General features: G+C 39.9%; 1 protein-coding gene and 1 pseudogene across 1 annotated transcript; one reads left to right on the top strand and one right to left on the bottom strand.

The window, feature by feature from the left end:
- Positions 1 to 172: 172 nt before the first annotated feature.
- LOC139385930 (uncharacterized) lies at positions 173 to 1,367 on the bottom strand (annotated as a pseudogene).
- A 4,681-nt stretch (positions 1,368 to 6,048) lies between these two features.
- LOC139406102 (engrailed homeobox 1a) lies at positions 6,049 to 10,117 on the top strand. Its single transcript, XM_071148576.1, has 3 exons — positions 6,049 to 6,064; positions 6,703 to 7,233; positions 9,798 to 10,117. Exons 2-3 carry the CDS (start codon positions 6,705 to 6,707, stop codon positions 10,115 to 10,117), a joined length of 849 nt encoding a protein of 282 aa, XP_071004677.1. The 5' UTR covers positions 6,049 to 6,064; positions 6,703 to 6,704.
- Positions 10,118 to 17,589: the final 7,472 nt, after the last annotated feature.

The raw sequence follows: 17,589 nt of genomic DNA, 5'->3' as shown, positions 1-17,589 counted from the left end.
GAATATGACAGGCAAATATTTAGACAGCAAACTGTTGTTTTGGGATATTTTCTAACCTAGAAACAGCTATACATTTGCCTCATTAATACTTTGATCTGAAATACCAAATAGCCTACATGACTATACTGTAAAAATGACCTACTTTACTTCACTGTCGCAACACTACCTGATACTACCATGATACTACCTGTGATGTGGAGAAAAGCAGCAGATACATTTTAACCTTGACTGCCGCTTTTCTTTGCTGAGGCAGCCTCTTCAGTGTTGGCACCAGGCTCATGGCAAAGAGGGTCTCTTCATCCTGCTTCCTGTGAGCATCAGGTTGGGCTGCATCCCTCTCGATGGCTTGGAGGAGAGCCTCTGCTGAAATGAGTTGAGTGGATCTGGGGGCTGGTACCTCCGATGACGCCTGGTGTGACGTTGTTCATCTCTGTTTCTCTCCACGGCCACATCCTGTTCAACGAGGTCCTCAGTGGACACTTCCGTGAGGTTCATAATAATCTCAGGTGGTCCTTGATCCAGAGGTGCTTCCTCCATTTCATCATCTTCCATGGCTGCACTGGTGGAGGTCATACTTGTGGATGATGTAGATGTTGTAGAGAGTCTCGCTGCACCGGTGGAGGTGATGGTCGCACTTGTAGATGATGTTGAGGGTCTTGATGCACCAGTGGCAACAACACTTGTGGATGACGTAGTAGAGGGTCTGGCTGTAAAATTGCCACTCGTTGTCCTAGGCACAATAAATGGATCCAGAAAAGAATGTGTCAGAAGCGCCAAGGCTGCTGACCTGAAGCTGCTGACCCAGACCTCTTCTTCTCTTTCTCTGCCCTTCTCTCTCTCTGATACCTGTCCCTGAGTCCTCTCCACTTCCTCCTACAGTCTTCTTCTACATAGACATGAACATGATAAGCCAAACCATTACCTAGCATAACTATAGTTATTAGATATCTATCATGAACATGTCACCTACTGTACACATAGACACACACACACGGTTAATTGGCCAAATTATCAGGGGTGCAGTAGTATCTACCATTTCTATTACTATTTATCTAGCATACACACTCTTTCAAACATGATTATTTGGGAACGTTATCAGGGGTAGTAACTAGCATAATTTATATGACTATTTCTTTCACACACACACACACACACACACACACACACACACACACACACACACACACCTCATTGGCTAGGTTAGCTAGCTAGCTAACGTTAACTAACCACATCTAGCACAAGCTCACTACTATCGTGGACAGTTGTCTTCAAGCAGCATTTTTTGTGTTTATGTCCATGTAGCTGTCAGCAGTTGTGTCAAAAATACACGGTTTTGAGAATACTGCGAAAATGATTCTCTCCTCCATGTGTCCGACCATCTGCAAAAGATACCTGCATCAGTATAGTTGCCTAGCTGCGCAAAATGTTATGCAGCAGTGAAAAACACAGTCGGTGTGTTCGAAGCGTTAGGCTACCACGCTGTAAAATATCGCCCAATAATAGGCTAGCCTATGTCTTGCAAATTGATAGGTCATTCTGCAATGTAGAACATGTTTCAAAACGAATCAATTGAATCCGTTTTCATTTTCGTTTTTACAGTAGGTTATACCAGGCCTATACGGGCCGATTCAGACTTAGAAAATGTACGCCTTTCCTGCTCAAGCCTTCCTTACGCACTTCTTAGACACTTTTCAATATGTGGCATTTAGACTTACCTTATTCAGTCGAGTAACTGAACGTGTGGTACCTTGCATGCTCTGAATAAATTTAATTCAACTGCTGAAAACCCTCCAACTTGCTGGCCAACCTATTTTTTCCTCGTGGAGTTTTCATTAAATAGTGTTTTCAGTGGCATACATTTTTATCTTATGACTACCAAGAAACACTCTGTGTGACCCTGATTTAGGCCACTGCAGTATTAAATATGGTGTACCTTTTTAGTTTGAATTTTGTTACAATGGGTTCAGAATTGTAGGGATATATAGCGTATATGCATATGCATATTGGTCTGTTTCAGCACCAATTGGTAGATTTAAAAATACTCTGATCTTGTTGATTATTTAGGTTCCGGAAAGTATTTTTGAATCATAAAATGTTTGGAGGGCCTTTACAAACAAAATAAAGAAAATGGCAGTTTGATTCCTTCTGAAAATTGCCACATTTAGTTCTTCAACCCATAGTAATGTTGAAAGATTAATGTATATATAATTCTAATTGGGAGAATAGTGTACAATAGTAGGCTATACCATCATATATTGCCTGCACTAACCATGGAACTGTGTGATGACATGGGCAAATATTGTGCCATGAGTCGGGATCGAACTCTCAAGGCTTGGTCTGCCCTCTGCTCTATAACCAACAAGTCTCACCTCAGAAATAGATGTTCATCCATGTTTCTCAAACATCAAATTTCGAAGTTGTTCCAAACGTCAAATTCCAAATGTTTAAAGTTAAAGTTTAGACATTAACTCCGAATTTTTAAGGTTAGGGTTAAGTTTGCTGGATTAAAACAGCAATATGATGTTTTTATTTTATTTATGCTTATCCTAAACCTTAACTGACTTGTATAACCGTTAGACTGTATTTGATCATGCAACCTTCTGAACCAGAGGCAGACCTTTTACACCAGAGGCAGACCTTTTGCACCAGAGGCAGATGCTAGCAAAACCGAAACCTACATGGAGGTAACAGTGCTCAGTGTTGCCCCTATTGGCCGGTTTCCACATCATCTCCCGATGTCCTCAGACATGGATGGACGTCGAATACTGACTTGTATTACGGGTGACCTGGCTGCCATAATGATTTAATTAACCTCGTGTCTTTATTCATTTTGTATGTATTTTGTATATTATCGTCTTATACCGATGATCCTTAGCAGCAACCACACGGCCATGTTCATGACGCATTTACAGAGGAAGCAAATGAAGGTAACAAACAATTGAATTAAATGGAATGATAATGTAGCCTAGGCTAGACCAACTGAAGGGAACTAACAGTGCATTGGTAGATGTTTGTGAGTGGTTATGAGGCCTATTGACATTCGATAATGATATTGGCTAATATTTAACATGATAGAAATAGGAAACTGAGAAAATCGATGTAACCTATAATTAAGACATTTGAGAGTGTCCATCCCTGCAAATTAAAAGGCAGTACAATTTCAATTCTGTATAATGGTATAGCATTTCATAAACTGTGGGAAAGTTGATATGTTGATATGCTTCAGTTTGCTGCCACATGACTGATTTCACATTTGTCCCCAGCGATTATAAAGTCAAATTGATCTAAAACAAGTATTATATATATTTACAATTCCTTTATCCAAACGGATTGTTCATTTACCTAGGTCTTATCAATAGCTCTTGTCAAGTTGTAAATTACAGCGCATGGAGAATGGTGTTACTTCTATCAACAAAAATTAAGTAGATGCTTTTTCCACTTGGAACCGGTAGGTTAGCTAGACCGTATTTGTGGTTCCCTCGTGCATAAAGGTGGTGGAATTATCACTGAATTAAATCAAAGTCAGAATATGGTGTATCTGTAGACACACCTCTGTCACACCTTCATTTATTCCATCTCTACCCTAAACTAATAGTGGGTGAATAGCATGCTATTCTCATGCTTCATTTCAAGGTCAGAATAGGCAGAGAGAAAAGCACATAAAAAGGTAATCACTTTCCATTCCCCCCATGGTGAATTGTAAAGACAGAACATCTAAACGATCTTATAATTAAAACCATAGGCCTACTCCCCTTTATCTAATTATTAGAACTTCCTGTAAATGCTCTGTTGAACATGATTGCTCCATGTCCGGAAAGACTACCAGTTACAATTCCTTGATGCTCTAAAAGAAAAACACATCATGGATAAACATAATATAGTTTTGAAGTTAAGGCCTTGATTATTTTAGCTATTGTTCAGGATTCTACAGCTTTACATTCCGGTTTCAAATGTAAAGCTGTGGATTGGAGGTAGGCGTATTAATGTTTATTATATTCTACTGAAGAAATCGAAGGCAGCCCTTCACGATATTATCCTAAAAGTTGTCTACTTCATTGGATGGTTACAAATACAGTCTAAATATCATACGAGTTTCGAATGACCAAACGTTTGAGAGAATAATTTTACTTTTGTGAAAATGTTTAACTTAAGTAGGCTAATGCATTCTATGTTGTCTTCCTTTCAAATGGCAAATTAAGAAATTCAGTTCAAGCTAAAATCATTCAAGCAGGAGATTGGCATTGGCTAATATTTACAGTAGGCGAAGACAAAATAGCCTAAATGAAACAAAACGAATCAATTAAAAACAAAACAGGCCATGAGGAATAAAAGCGCATATAAGCGCATGCAGGCTATAGGCAATCAATATGCTTTCCAGTGAAATATTCTGGAAAAATATGCATATCTGAGAGAGCCTATTTAGAAATATAGGGAGTGTTTTCCCATAGTACCCTCTGTGTCTTTCAAATCTTAAAATGCAGTATAGTATTTAGAGCAACCTTTCAAGAACATCTGTTTCCAAAAAGAAGCGAATATTCCAATTGCATGAACAAAGCCCATCATCAGTTCCAAAGGCATCGTCAACCCCCAGACAGCCTGCATGTCCAGGTGACTGCATGGTGTCCGTTATGAGGTGAAGTTTGAAGCTGGCTCATATTAAACACTGTACGGTCTAGCTAAAAAGATCTTCCATCAGATGGTTCCTGAACATTTTCTAGTATGGCTTAATGTGTGTGCGTGTGTGTGTGTAATAGAGAGGGAAAGTCTCAAACTATCATGTTCTTATATTATTTTCTAAACAAATTCACTACCTCGACCTGATACAAAAAAAATGGTAGGCTGCATGACGAGCAGAAATGTACCTCTCCAATAGTTTATGATGACTCTAGGCCTATATATTCATTTCATTGCCATTGCGCAATGCACCATTGATGTGTAAAAACGATTTTGGAACCCCTTGTTCTCTGGAATTGTCGAGTAAAATGTGCTGGTAGTCTACATGGTGATTGAACATTTTAATTAAGTATTTGAGACTGCAGAAACGGACCATTTCTCGTGCACGTATCCAAAGGCGTTTACATTACAAAACCTACACCCATCTCTCCTCTGTGGAAGAGCAGGCTCCAGAACGCTACATGAGAGGTGATATGAATTACCAAACGTTAAGCCTTCAATAAACTAATTTGTGTATATAGCGTCTCTGAGGACCCTGGTATTATTCAGTTCATTGCGCTTTATCTGTACCTTGAGAAGAACGTGCTTCTCGCATGCCTATAGTTGAGCCTCAGCCCCGCGCACTATTTTGATTAAGCCTCCTGCGCGGGAATGATGACAGCTTTTGACTGCCTTTTCACCCTTCTGGTTGTTACTAGTTTCCACAGGCACAAGGTCAAAATTGGCTATATTGTAATAATTTATGAAAACAAATATTTCCTTTTGGGTCTAATTTAAGGTTACGGTTAGGCATACGGTTAGCAGTGCAGTTAAGGTGAAGCTTAAGGCTAGTTTTAAAATCAGATTTTAAGAAGATACATTGTAGAAATAGGCGGGGTTTATGATTTTGTGGCTGTGATGGACGCCAAGCTGAACAGTCGGAATGAAGAGTAATTAAAACCTATGAATTTTCCTTTGCGGTCTCTCTTAAGGCATCTCTTTGCAGGCAAGATTGCAGTCCCTGCGCCCATTTACTGTCAGAAATGAATTGCGTCTCACAACAGCCACACAATGGTTACTAAATGGGATAACGGTAGTGTCCTAATTAGAATTTAATTAAGTACCAACAAATAGCTTGTGGATAAAGATTTCAGTTTTGTTGGCCCAAATGAAATTAAACAATGTGGGCTGGACGTGTGATTGCGTTGCAACTGCAAATGGCCTACACTATTCATTATCATTATACATTTGTTTTGAATTAATGTGAAGTACCGGTATAGGCATTCAAGTCGCTTCTGTTGGATCCTTTTGCTGTGTGTGCGCGCGCCTATAATGCCATTCCACCCCTGTTCACCAGTAACTATACCCTACCTTTAATGATTAACGCTAATATCAAACGTCCCATTTGGCTGTAGCAACATTGTACAATAATCGAAAACACCATACAGCCTAGCCTGTCTTAGTGACAACATATTTTGACCGAGGTGAAATATCCGTATTTGTTATTATTGTATTATCCTATAGGTCTAGCATTCGTTTGCTGAGAAAAGACAAGGTTGCAGAAGGCGCGTAGCGGTGATAACCTCTTGTTTGGTTTTCTTAAACCCCATTTGATAGCATGCAGCCTACTTACCCAGAGTTGCGAGACATTATTGGACGTCGTCACCCGTGTCCAAAAGTGTATCGTTCATTGATTGGCCCACTAAACGTTCGAAAGGGTTCACGTGCTTCCGGTTGGTGTGGGAAATGTGATGTGAGGAGTTGGTGAAGATCGAACTGTCATACCTACAGTGGTGAAAAGCTCGGGGCTGCGAGAGGAGAGCGCAAAGCCTTGTCAGTCTTGTCATGTCGACGACCATGACACGTTGGAGCGTTACGCACAAGGGATGTCAACAATTTAGAAATCAAAAAGTGCCCCAAATCAGAGAGGTATTAATGAGCCTTTAGTGGTCACCGTATTGCTTCATTATTTTATATTTGGATACCTATACACACCAACAAGTGGAATTAGTTAGGAGCCTGGATCGACCCTTTTGCAGTCCCTTTCAGCAATGGAGAAGCAAAGGGCTCTACACAGCCCGGAGTCTAGTGAAGGGGAGAGCGTTTCTCCTTCTCGCAGTCTGCCTTCGCCGCCCATCCTGCCTCTCCAAGCAGCGCAGCAAGCGCACAGAACCACGAACTTTTTTATTGACAATATTCTGCGGCCAGATTTCGGCTGCCGGAAGGAGCATGGTTTAGGGGCTAGGGAACGTGCGCAGACTTCCAGTCGAGAGCGCGCCCAACCTTTGGTTGCCAGGCCGAATCATCCTGGAACCCCATGCCAGGACTCTAACTGCAGCAGCGACAGCACTTCTTCCTCCACCTCGTCCTTGGCCTTGTCTCCCACCCCCCAAAAGAGCTCCTCGTCATCGAAGGCTGACGAGAGCTCTGGAGGCAGCACGCCAAAGTTCGGCGAGAACACATCTTCTGTCATGGTTGTGAACGGCGGTAGTGGCGGCGCAGCGCCCAAAGCCGAGTCCCAGCCGCTGCTGTGGCCTGCCTGGGTGTACTGCACTAGATACTCGGACAGGCCGTCATCTGGTGAGGCAATAGTTTCTTGAACAAGCTTTTGTCAGGGTATTGTAGCCTAATGCGTAATGTTATAAATGCCTTATTGTCCCTTTGCAGAAATATAAGTATTTCCTCAACATGTTTGTATTTGATATATTTGTTATTAATTCGTCGAAGTTGCACATTTATACTTAAATTCAACTGCATTTTAAACTTTATTTTCACGCTGTGATAAATGACAATATTTGTAGGTAATGGCGTAGTGGTCCTGTTACTGCATGAAAAGAGTGACTGGCTGTAGAGCAGGCTAACATATATTATTAGAAAAAAGGTTCTGGATAGAACCAAAAACGGTTATTTCTATGCTGATATATGGCACCCCTAAAGGTTCTGTACAGAACCGAAATTGTTTCTATATAGAACCCTATATGGAACCCAAGGGTTCTACATGGAACCAATTTTGGTTTAGTGAAGAAGAGCCCCTGGGGTTCTGATCAAATAACCCTACAAAATGGTTCTATATACAACCTTTATGGGTGCCATATGAAGCAAGCAGTATATTGTAGGCCTACTCAATCTTTTTTTCAACAGGAAGCAAACTTTTGCTAATTTAAATTATGCCATATCATATGTAAATAATCCATTATTCAGGCCTACTAGAAAAATATATGGAACAAAAAAGCTGAAAATAGGCTACTTGGATAATTTTGAATTAATTCATTTTGAAATAGGACTGTGTGACATCTACTCTGTTCTACCGAGAGAAGTCAAATCAATTGAAACAGTGAAAAATCGAATAGGTGCTTTTCAAGAGCAGCATTGGTCCATTTGAGAACATATCAGAATATGTAAACATAATTTCATCGATGACTGTGTGGCCTAACATTTCACTCTCCTTATTTGCAAGTGAGATCTTGGTCCTGGCCACTGGTTTCATATTGTAGGCTCACCCCAAAATGCCTTGCAGATATGACATGTTTTAAAATGTGTCACTTAACATGAGAACATACTCCATTCATTGGATTGAAAGAGAGATAGAGCTCGTACATTTAACAGAATACACGTTTAGGCCAATATAGGCCTATACAGGCTATACATTTACATGATTCATAACCTCTTATTAGACCATGTACCATATATATTTAAACATTCCAATGAGACTTTAGAAAAATAAGGTTACATTTAATACAATTTAAGAAAGTGCATCGGGGAAAAAAACTAGAATAAGAATCTCAGTGATGTCAACATGTTGAATTAATGAACAACTTTGCCTGTCTTGATAGAGAAGGCTGTATATTATCTGAGTATGCAATTAGTGTAATTCCCCAACTAAATGTATTTAATAAATGTTAGGCTACGTTAAATGGTAAGCATGCACAATGTTTATTTTGTTCTAAGTTCCATAGTCCAATGGTTCCAATGGCGTTTTGGCGAATAAATGGGCTTTTGCCGTAGGTATTGCCGTAGGTAATGCCGTAGGTATTGATAAAATCAGTGCAACAATAATGACATGAAATGTAAAGCTATACATTTAATCTTAAACAAAAACTATTTACTGAAGAGTTTATATTTGTGTTAGAAAATGATATAGGATTAGGCCTAGCATCAAAATACAATTTTAAGAAAGAGATAATAACGGATAAATTACATTTCCTGTTTCTCATCATATTGTTTATTTGTTTGTCTCTGGCACCATGATAACAAAGGACACCATTTAATATGTAAATGTTTACTGTAGCGTAGGCTACCCTTATGCACATAGGCCTATATCTGGGTCTGCATTTGGTACAAAATATATTAATTCCTTTCTTATGTCAACAGCTAAAGATCACTAAGCTTCAACGATTTTATTTTTTATTAGGCCTATTTGTGATCAATGAAAGGCCTATAACCGACACAGTTGGCCAATAGTCCTTAAACGATTGTATGTTTTTAAATAGCTCTAGTTAGCTTTAGTAGCCTACAGTTTTTTGTTTGCATATTTTTGCTAAATAATTATGAAAGTCGACCTACAGCTATTGTTCCCTTCACACAAAGGCCTGCCGCTCAGTGCGCTATGGACCTTATTCTTCTCAGGACATCATGCTATTCATAGTTATTATTGAAGGTCTACCATTAGGATGATCATACCGTTAGACTATTACAAAGTATTCAACTATAATAACGTTTATTGTTATTATTATTTTTATTATTATTTTTATTAGCCTACCGTGATTATATTGGTTATTTGTATGATTATGTGATTTTACAAAATAACTTTTTTTTAACCTTTATTTAACTAGGCAAGTCAAATTCTTATTTTAAATTACGGCCTTTTCAGTAGCTGCCTGTTCAGGGGCAGAACGACAGATTTGTACCTTGTCAGCTCGGGGATTTGACCTTGCAACCTTTCGGTTACTAGTCCAACACTCTAACCACTAGGCTACCCTAGAAGCGGTTATTATGTGTATACGTTGTTTTTATAATTAGGGTATTATTAATAAGTCTAGCCTGAAATATGCAATGGAATTGGTTTTTGGTGATGATAGTGAGACTAGGTGTCTGGCGCTCGCTGAATATTTATATTCCCGTTTTTATTGTCGTCCCTACTGTAGGCCCAAGGACACGGAAATTGAAAAAGACGAAAAATGAAAAGGAAGACAAGCGACCCAGAACGGCGTTCACGGTTGAGCAGCTCCAAAGACTGAAAACTGAGTTCCAGGCCAATCGTTATATCACGGAGCAGAGGAGACAGTCTCTAGCTCAAGAGCTCAACCTCAATGAGTCACAAATCAAAATCTGGTTCCAAAACAAACGGGCGAAAATAAAAAAGGCCAACGGCTATAAGAACGGCCTGGCTCTCCAGCTCATGGCGCAAGGATTGTACAACCATTCCACCACCACCATTCAGGAAGACAAGGAGGAGAGTGACTGAGACTTCGCTTGCAGGAGTCGCCTTTTGGGGGCACAATATTTGTGGAAAGTCAAGGCTATTGTAAAGAGATTTTCCATTTGTTGATAGGGCTAAATGTGTAGCCTATATGTGGACATAAACTATCAAAGTATGCCTACAAACTACAAACATGAATGAAAATGAATAGCCCATAATGAGACGTTGTATATTTAATTTAAGAAGACGGGGTAAGCTATAGGAATATGACTACTCATCCCGCACTTGCTGGATAATTATATGATTGTTATCTTTGTCGCTTTAGGCCTAATGTGTTGTGATCTCTCTCTTATATCAAACCTCGATGAGCATACAGACTGCGATCTGCCACTTCAAGCCAAAGATTTTATCGGAAAAAACAGCCTGAAAAAACTGAATCTCCCTGTTATCGTACCTTTTTCCTGAACTGCGAGTCTCTAACAATCAGTAGACCGCTGTTGTCATTAGTTGCCTACCGCTTGATGTAGCCCCTCAACCCGTTTGGGTGGAAAGGATATATGACTCAACTCGTGTTGGATTCACCTTATATTGGAATACCACAAAGACACAGCAGCATCAGACTCTCTTGAAATATATGTAATCTCCCTCCATGATTAGAGGGGATGCATATACTAAGCTACATCTAAACAATGTTAACAAATAAACATTTTTCTATTGGAAAAAAGGCAACACTGCTCCTTTTTTGTATGTTGCACTGCTCTGTGCAAACGATTACATGAATAAATCGTAGTGTCTATGGAGTTGGTTTGCAGCTCATTGGTTCAAGTGAGTGTCCATATTCATCCCGTATATTTTACAAAGGGACATTTTATTATGAGAAGCGTGATGATATCAGGCCTGTTCAGAGCGTTGCTGAGCATGAAATTGGCTTGCCGTGCACCACAGTGCTCACTCATTTACTCAACTATTTGTGTGCTAGGCTAGAAATATAAAACCGACTATTTGCTCTTGTATCAAATGTTGAGCCAGACAGAGCGCACTGCTCAAAGCTTGGCTGGATTCACAGGTCACGCGGTTCTCTTGAAAATCATGCTAGCGCGAGGGTCCACAACCACTAGTAAGAAAGATTGATTCATTTTTCACTTTAGGCCAAAAGCCTACAGCAGTAGGCAAAAATAAAAATATATAAACAAATGTAAAAAAAAAAAAAAACGGTTTTATTTCAATTACACTCATAATGATCTGCCTTTTCGTGTATTTGTATTTATTAGGGATTTATTAGCTGCTGCCAAGGTGTAACCGATGTGAAATGGCTAGCTAGTTAGCGGGTTGCGCGCTAATAGCGTTTCAATCGATGACGTCACTCGCTCTGAGACCTGAAGTAGTTGTTCCCCTTGATCTGCAAGGGCCGCGGCTTTTGTGGCGCGATGGGTAACGATGCTTCGTGGGTGTCAGTTGTTAATGTGTGCAGAGGGTCCCTGGTTCGAGCCCAGGTAAGGGCGAGGAGAGGGACGGAAGCTAAACAGTTAATTAGAAATGCAACAAAATATAGAACAGTAAATCATAACATCATCATATCATCATATAACATTATTACACCACTACATGTCCACAATACAAAATGTTTAATACCACCATAAAACAATGTCACAATGTATGCGTATATGCATGTGTCTGTACTTTTGTTGTGTGTCTCTTCACAGTCCCCGTATGGTATTTTTACCTGTTTTTTTCAATCTGATTCTACTGCTTGCATCAGTTATCTGATGTGAAATAGAGTTCCATGGCTCTATGTAGTACTGTGCATTATTGTACCCGAACATTTAAATATTAGCCTAATCATTTGAGAATAAATTATTCATTTGAATTATGATTTACACACGATGCAGAGCTGCATTTCATCTTAACGGATGAAATCGAAGAGCAGATATAGCCAATCTACCCTTTCATGAAGTCGATAGGAAACGCTTAAAGTCAGCTCAGACTTTAAGCATGAGAATATGTTATTTCCTTTGTGGAGATAAATGGTCCTAGGTAAATAATAATCCCTTTTGTTTTTCATGTGGCTTTTTTTTTTTACTAAAGGGAACCCATAATAACAAATCTTATACAACTTAGATGAATCATGGATACTATTTACACGCAACCTATTTGAAAGGTCTTTGTCAAGTATGTAGGACGAAGGCCGTAGTAAACATAATACATCGAAAATAACTAAAGTTGGATGATAACTAAAGTTGGATATGCTTTCACAGTTATGAGAAAACTGACAAAGATAGGACTCAAGATTCTCTCTCTCGCTCTCTCCTCCTCTTGAATGGATGGTCAGGGGGGCAGAACATAATGTGTACAAATAACGTGTAGACTCCAAATTGACCGCAAAAAGACCAAACATATATAACATTTGACTAAAACATAATCATTTCAAACCTTGCTTACATTGTTATAGAATCACATATCTCTCTCTTATGTGTGGTAATACTTTGGAACAAATGTTCTAAATGAAAATCAATTGGAGCTGATTTGCTGGTGTTTTTACAGTATTTTATGTCCAGCAACTAATATATATACAAAAGTATGTCGACACCCCTTCAAATTAGTGGATTCGGCTATTTGAGCCCTTTGCTGACAGGTGTATAAAATCGAGCACACAGCCATGCAATCTCCATAGACAAACATGGGCAGTGGAATGGCCTAACTGAAGAGCTCAGTGACTTTCTGGCACGTCATAGGATGCTACCTTTCCAACCAGTCAATTCGTAAAATTTTTGTCCTGCTAGAGCTGCCCTGGTCACTCACTGTAAGTGCTGTTATTGTGAAGTGGAAAAGTCTAGGGGCAACAACAGCTCAGCCGCGAAGTGGTAGGTCACACAAACTCACAGAACGGGATCGCCAAGTGTTGAAGCACGTAGCGCGTAAAAAACATCTGTCCTAGGTTGCATCACCCACTACCGAGTTCCAAACTGCCTCTGGAAGCAACGTCAGCACAAAAATGTTTTGTCAGGAAATTCATGAAATGGGTTTCAATGGTCGAGCAGCTGCACACAAGCCTAAGATCATCATTCACAACATTCTAAAGTTTGGTGGAGGCTGTTTTTCATTGTTCGGACTAGGCCCCTTAGTTCCGGTGAAGGGAAATCTTAACTCTACAGCATACAATGACATTCTAGATGATTCTGTGCTTCCAACTTTGTGGCAACAGTTTGGGGAAGGCCATTTCCTATTTCAGCATGACAGTGCCCCCTTGCACAAAGCGAGGTCCACACTGAAATGGTTTGTCGAGATCGATGTGGAAGAACTTGACTGGCCTGCACACAGCTCTGACCTCAACCCCATCAAACACCTTTGGGATGAATTGGAAGGCCAACTGCGAGCCAGGCCTAATCGCCCAACATCAGTGTCCGACCTCACTGATGCTCTTGTGGCTGAATGGAAGAAAGTCCCAGCAGAAATGTTTCAACATCTTGTGTAAAGCCTTCCCAGAACAGTGAAGGCTGTTATAGCAGCAACGGGGGGACCAACTCCATAATAATGCTGATAATATTTGAATGAGATGTTCGACAAGCAAGTCTCCACATACCTTTGGTCATGTACGTATATTGTTTATTTATTTATTGTTCAGAAAATTTTGGGGCCAAAATAAAATCACCAGGGCCAAATTCAGCCTGTGGGCTGTGTCTTGGGGAACCCTGCTATATAGGCTGTGGAGATAAAGATATTCCTAACATGCTTCTAAAAGGGACCCTCCAATAGGTGGAGGTAAAATAATGTCAGGACATTAATATAGGCCTAACATTATTTTGGTGATTTACCCAACCAAATCTTGTATATCCACAGGAACTAGCGTCAATATCCGTTATATGTCTATGTGTAAGCGGTGATGCCGATTAAATCTCAGATGCAGTTGACCTAGGCCTAGTAAAGTCTAAATCGAAGAGCGCTTGTGTGAGTGAGTGTCGACCAAACGAGAGTGCCAGGTGAACTAACGATCAATAGGCTTATGCGTTGTTTCGGTCTTCAAGTTGAAATATGATTTTTAAAAACTTGTTGGCTACTTGTCAATATATATATTTTTTCAATATTTTACAACATTTGAAGGGACAATCTGGAGTTGGTACATTGCTTACTTTACATAAGGTGGGCTGCATGAACTTGAGACTGTAGACCAAAAACATTAGTCAGAAGAATATGTTTTACCAGTTGTTATGACTGCCTGTTGGTTACCGGATGATTTTAACAAAACAAGTAATACAAATAACAACAAAAACAATAATAATAACGATAACAATAACAATAATGGAAACAGGACCATTTTTATGTTTTCCATAGACCTATGACCATCGGTGACCTAGATCATGTCTGTCTATTCTAGTTTATTTTATAGCCAACCAGAATTTAAGTAAAACATGCCTCTTTCGAAGTAAATTCATCCACAAGCTTTGATTTACAGTTTACATATTTATTGATGATTTTGATAATTTGATAATAATATTTTATTAGCCTGCCTATTCGAAATGTACCAAAACTTTTGCTTAATCGAGATGTTTTAATTAGGGCCTACACCCTGATTTCTAAATTAATTTAAATAATAGGCTGAGCAATGTTATTTTTTAAACTAATATTTGAACTTAAATCATCAAACGAATGGTTTATTTTGGTAGAAGAAAGTAACTTTTCCTATCTTATTTGCCAACGTGAATTAACCAAAATCCATGAAGCTAGCTACATAATCGCAAATGTTTATTAAATGCCCACAATGTAGGCCTAATTCACTTTGTAATTTAAAATAAATAATAATAGTCTACCTAATAAGTAGGCCTACATTGTTTTCAACTTAAGCTGAGTTTTTCAAATAGGTTATACAGCGAGAAATTCACCGTAAATATTTTCATTTGGCCGCCGTCTTATAATTTTTCTGATTTTATAGCACCCATTAGTCCTTCATAGCCTATATAGAATAGATGTCTATTCCAATATATTGATGGATGTGATTATCACAATACTTTTTTATTAGACATCAAGTATAGACAAAAAACGATAATGATAAAATGAGAAGGTGCGCCAAGGATGTCCCACACTATCTATCACGCTTTTAGACACGGCACTAGCCGTGTACAACGGCACCAGCCGCCTTATCAGCGTTGACATTACACGCAGTCTACAACTCATGTCGAACACATTATAATTTGTTAAGCTTAATAGCCAGTATTGTTACAAATACTGGATTTGGGCCCATTTTCTGAGACAGAACAGTGTAATTACTTTTGGCCAAATTACATATTGAGTGAATATCTTCCTGAAAAACCAACCTATTTCCGCTGGCAAAGAGGTCATCTGTCATCCATGGTACTATGCCCGAGGATATAGGCTAAACCTCTGCTACAGTACAGTACATGCTCATACTATTTTTGTCTTTCAGAGTCATTCTGGATTCAGAGACAAATGTTGTGACAGGTGGGCTGGATCCCTGCCTGTGAGTGTTTCGTGTACTTTGTCTGTTTTCTGAAATTATTTCAGAAATGGGAAGAGAGGCAGAGGTTTGGAGAGTGGCAAGTGGATCATGGACATAGAGCCACACTATAAGTGGTTACAGCACAATAAAGAGTAGTCCATCAAATAAACAAGTAAACAATGTAGCAAATAAAAATATTATGACAGAAATGGCATAATTATATCTTAATATAATGATCAATTATTTTAGTATAATGTATTTTTGTTTATACAATATTATAAACCACAACAGATCATATATAGGGAAGGGAATGAAGTGCGTGTCTACGTGCATGATGACAGATGGGGGTGCAAACAACAAGACAATGAACTAAATTAGAATTTCCCCACCCAGTAGCTTTAGGGATGTACTGTAATCGTGTGCTGTGTTTTTACGTATTTGTTTGAACATCTGATACAGGAAGACCCTAGGGTGCAGAGTGTCCATAACACAGCCTGTCCTCCGGCTATGATACAGCTTTCATTTACATGCAAATGAAGGCAATAAACAGAAAACACAACAGAACTTCACTGCATCGTCTTCAGTAATGAAAAATTGACTGGATGTTGCACTGTGCTATACTGGATGTTGCACAGTGCTATAACTCCAATGTATCAAAACACCAACACTCTTTTTTCTGTAGGCTCCTTAAATGTCGGAGCGGGTCTTGTGCTCCAGGTTGGCGTTGGACTTAACCGTGTCCGGAGGAGACCAGACAACAGACAGGAATGTCCCAGTGTTGCTCAGGGAGCTGTGAGCCTGTCTGTCTGGGTCATGCAACACTGATCAAACCTGAGTGGAAACCTACAGGACCAGAGCTAACACAATGCTAAGACTGGGGTTGAACATTCACAAATGCGCACAGTCACACACACCCACACACACACACACGCACACACATACACACACACACACACACATACACACTCCTAAAATGGGGGCAGGCACTGCTGTAATCCTGATTCGACACAAGCTACTGTCAGGGGGGGTCTCGGCCATTTTTGGATGGCCACACGTCACGTCGGAGATCTCCTTAGTGCCCTCCGGCACTAGAAAAAGGACACTGGTCTGTTCCCACCCTGTACAGTGAGTACCACATAACACAGTCTTTGGTCTTTGAACCTTGGGAGACAGGCAGCATGACAGACAGACACACACATACAGACACATGCCTGTGCACACAGATACCGACATACAAACACACAGATGGAATGGGTAGACCCTATGCAATGAAGGGTTGTGTTCCTGAAGTAATTGTAGAGAACACCACATGCCGTCCTCTGTCTACCAGGCTGTTGACAAGTGGGCTGCCTGCATGTGAGGGGCAAGGCAGCAGTTGTGGTGAGAAGGACTGCTGTTGTTTTGTCAGGAGGAGTTAACAAAAGTAGCATTGAGACGTAGCCTACAGGCCTCCCACGCCGCAGCGTAGTGTGTGTGTGGGCGTGTGTTTCTATATGTATATGTGCTTGGCATACAGCCGTGCAATCATACGCTATTGCATAGATTACAAGGTGGATATAAGCAGAATTGATTATGTGTGCGTGTGTGTGTGTGTTCAGGATTTTGTATACAGCCTGTTGGTTGTGGGTATTAAAACCCTCCCTGTCCCCCATCACTACTCCATTTCCTCTATGGCCCACCATGCTAACCGGATTAGCCCATCCTCAGACAGACAAGGCCATGCGATGGAGCCCAACGCTGAGCCAGTTAGAACACACTGCTCACAACAGCGGATCTACTATTCGCTGTGTTCCGACTAGCCATACGTGATGATGTGGCTCAATATGACGCAAGACAGCCATTTTGTCTCGGACATTATGGTTTTGGATGAGCAGGTTGGTCAATGTCAAAATAGTCTGTAGTACATGGACTTTCCTGTGAAAGTAAATATGATAATGTATGACTAAGTATAATGATCGAATGTTATGTAAATACATAGTATATGAATAGCATTTGTACACTTTGATATGTCAAATCCATGCACATTACCAAAGAGCAAAGATACATCATCTTAATCCAACTGTAA

This window comes from Oncorhynchus clarkii, chromosome 3 (genome assembly GCF_045791955.1).
Source record: "Oncorhynchus clarkii lewisi isolate Uvic-CL-2024 chromosome 3, UVic_Ocla_1.0, whole genome shotgun sequence".
In the NCBI taxonomy this organism is placed as follows: domain Eukaryota; kingdom Metazoa; phylum Chordata; class Actinopteri; order Salmoniformes; family Salmonidae; genus Oncorhynchus; species Oncorhynchus clarkii.
This window is presented reverse-complemented; position numbering and strand designations above follow the sequence as displayed.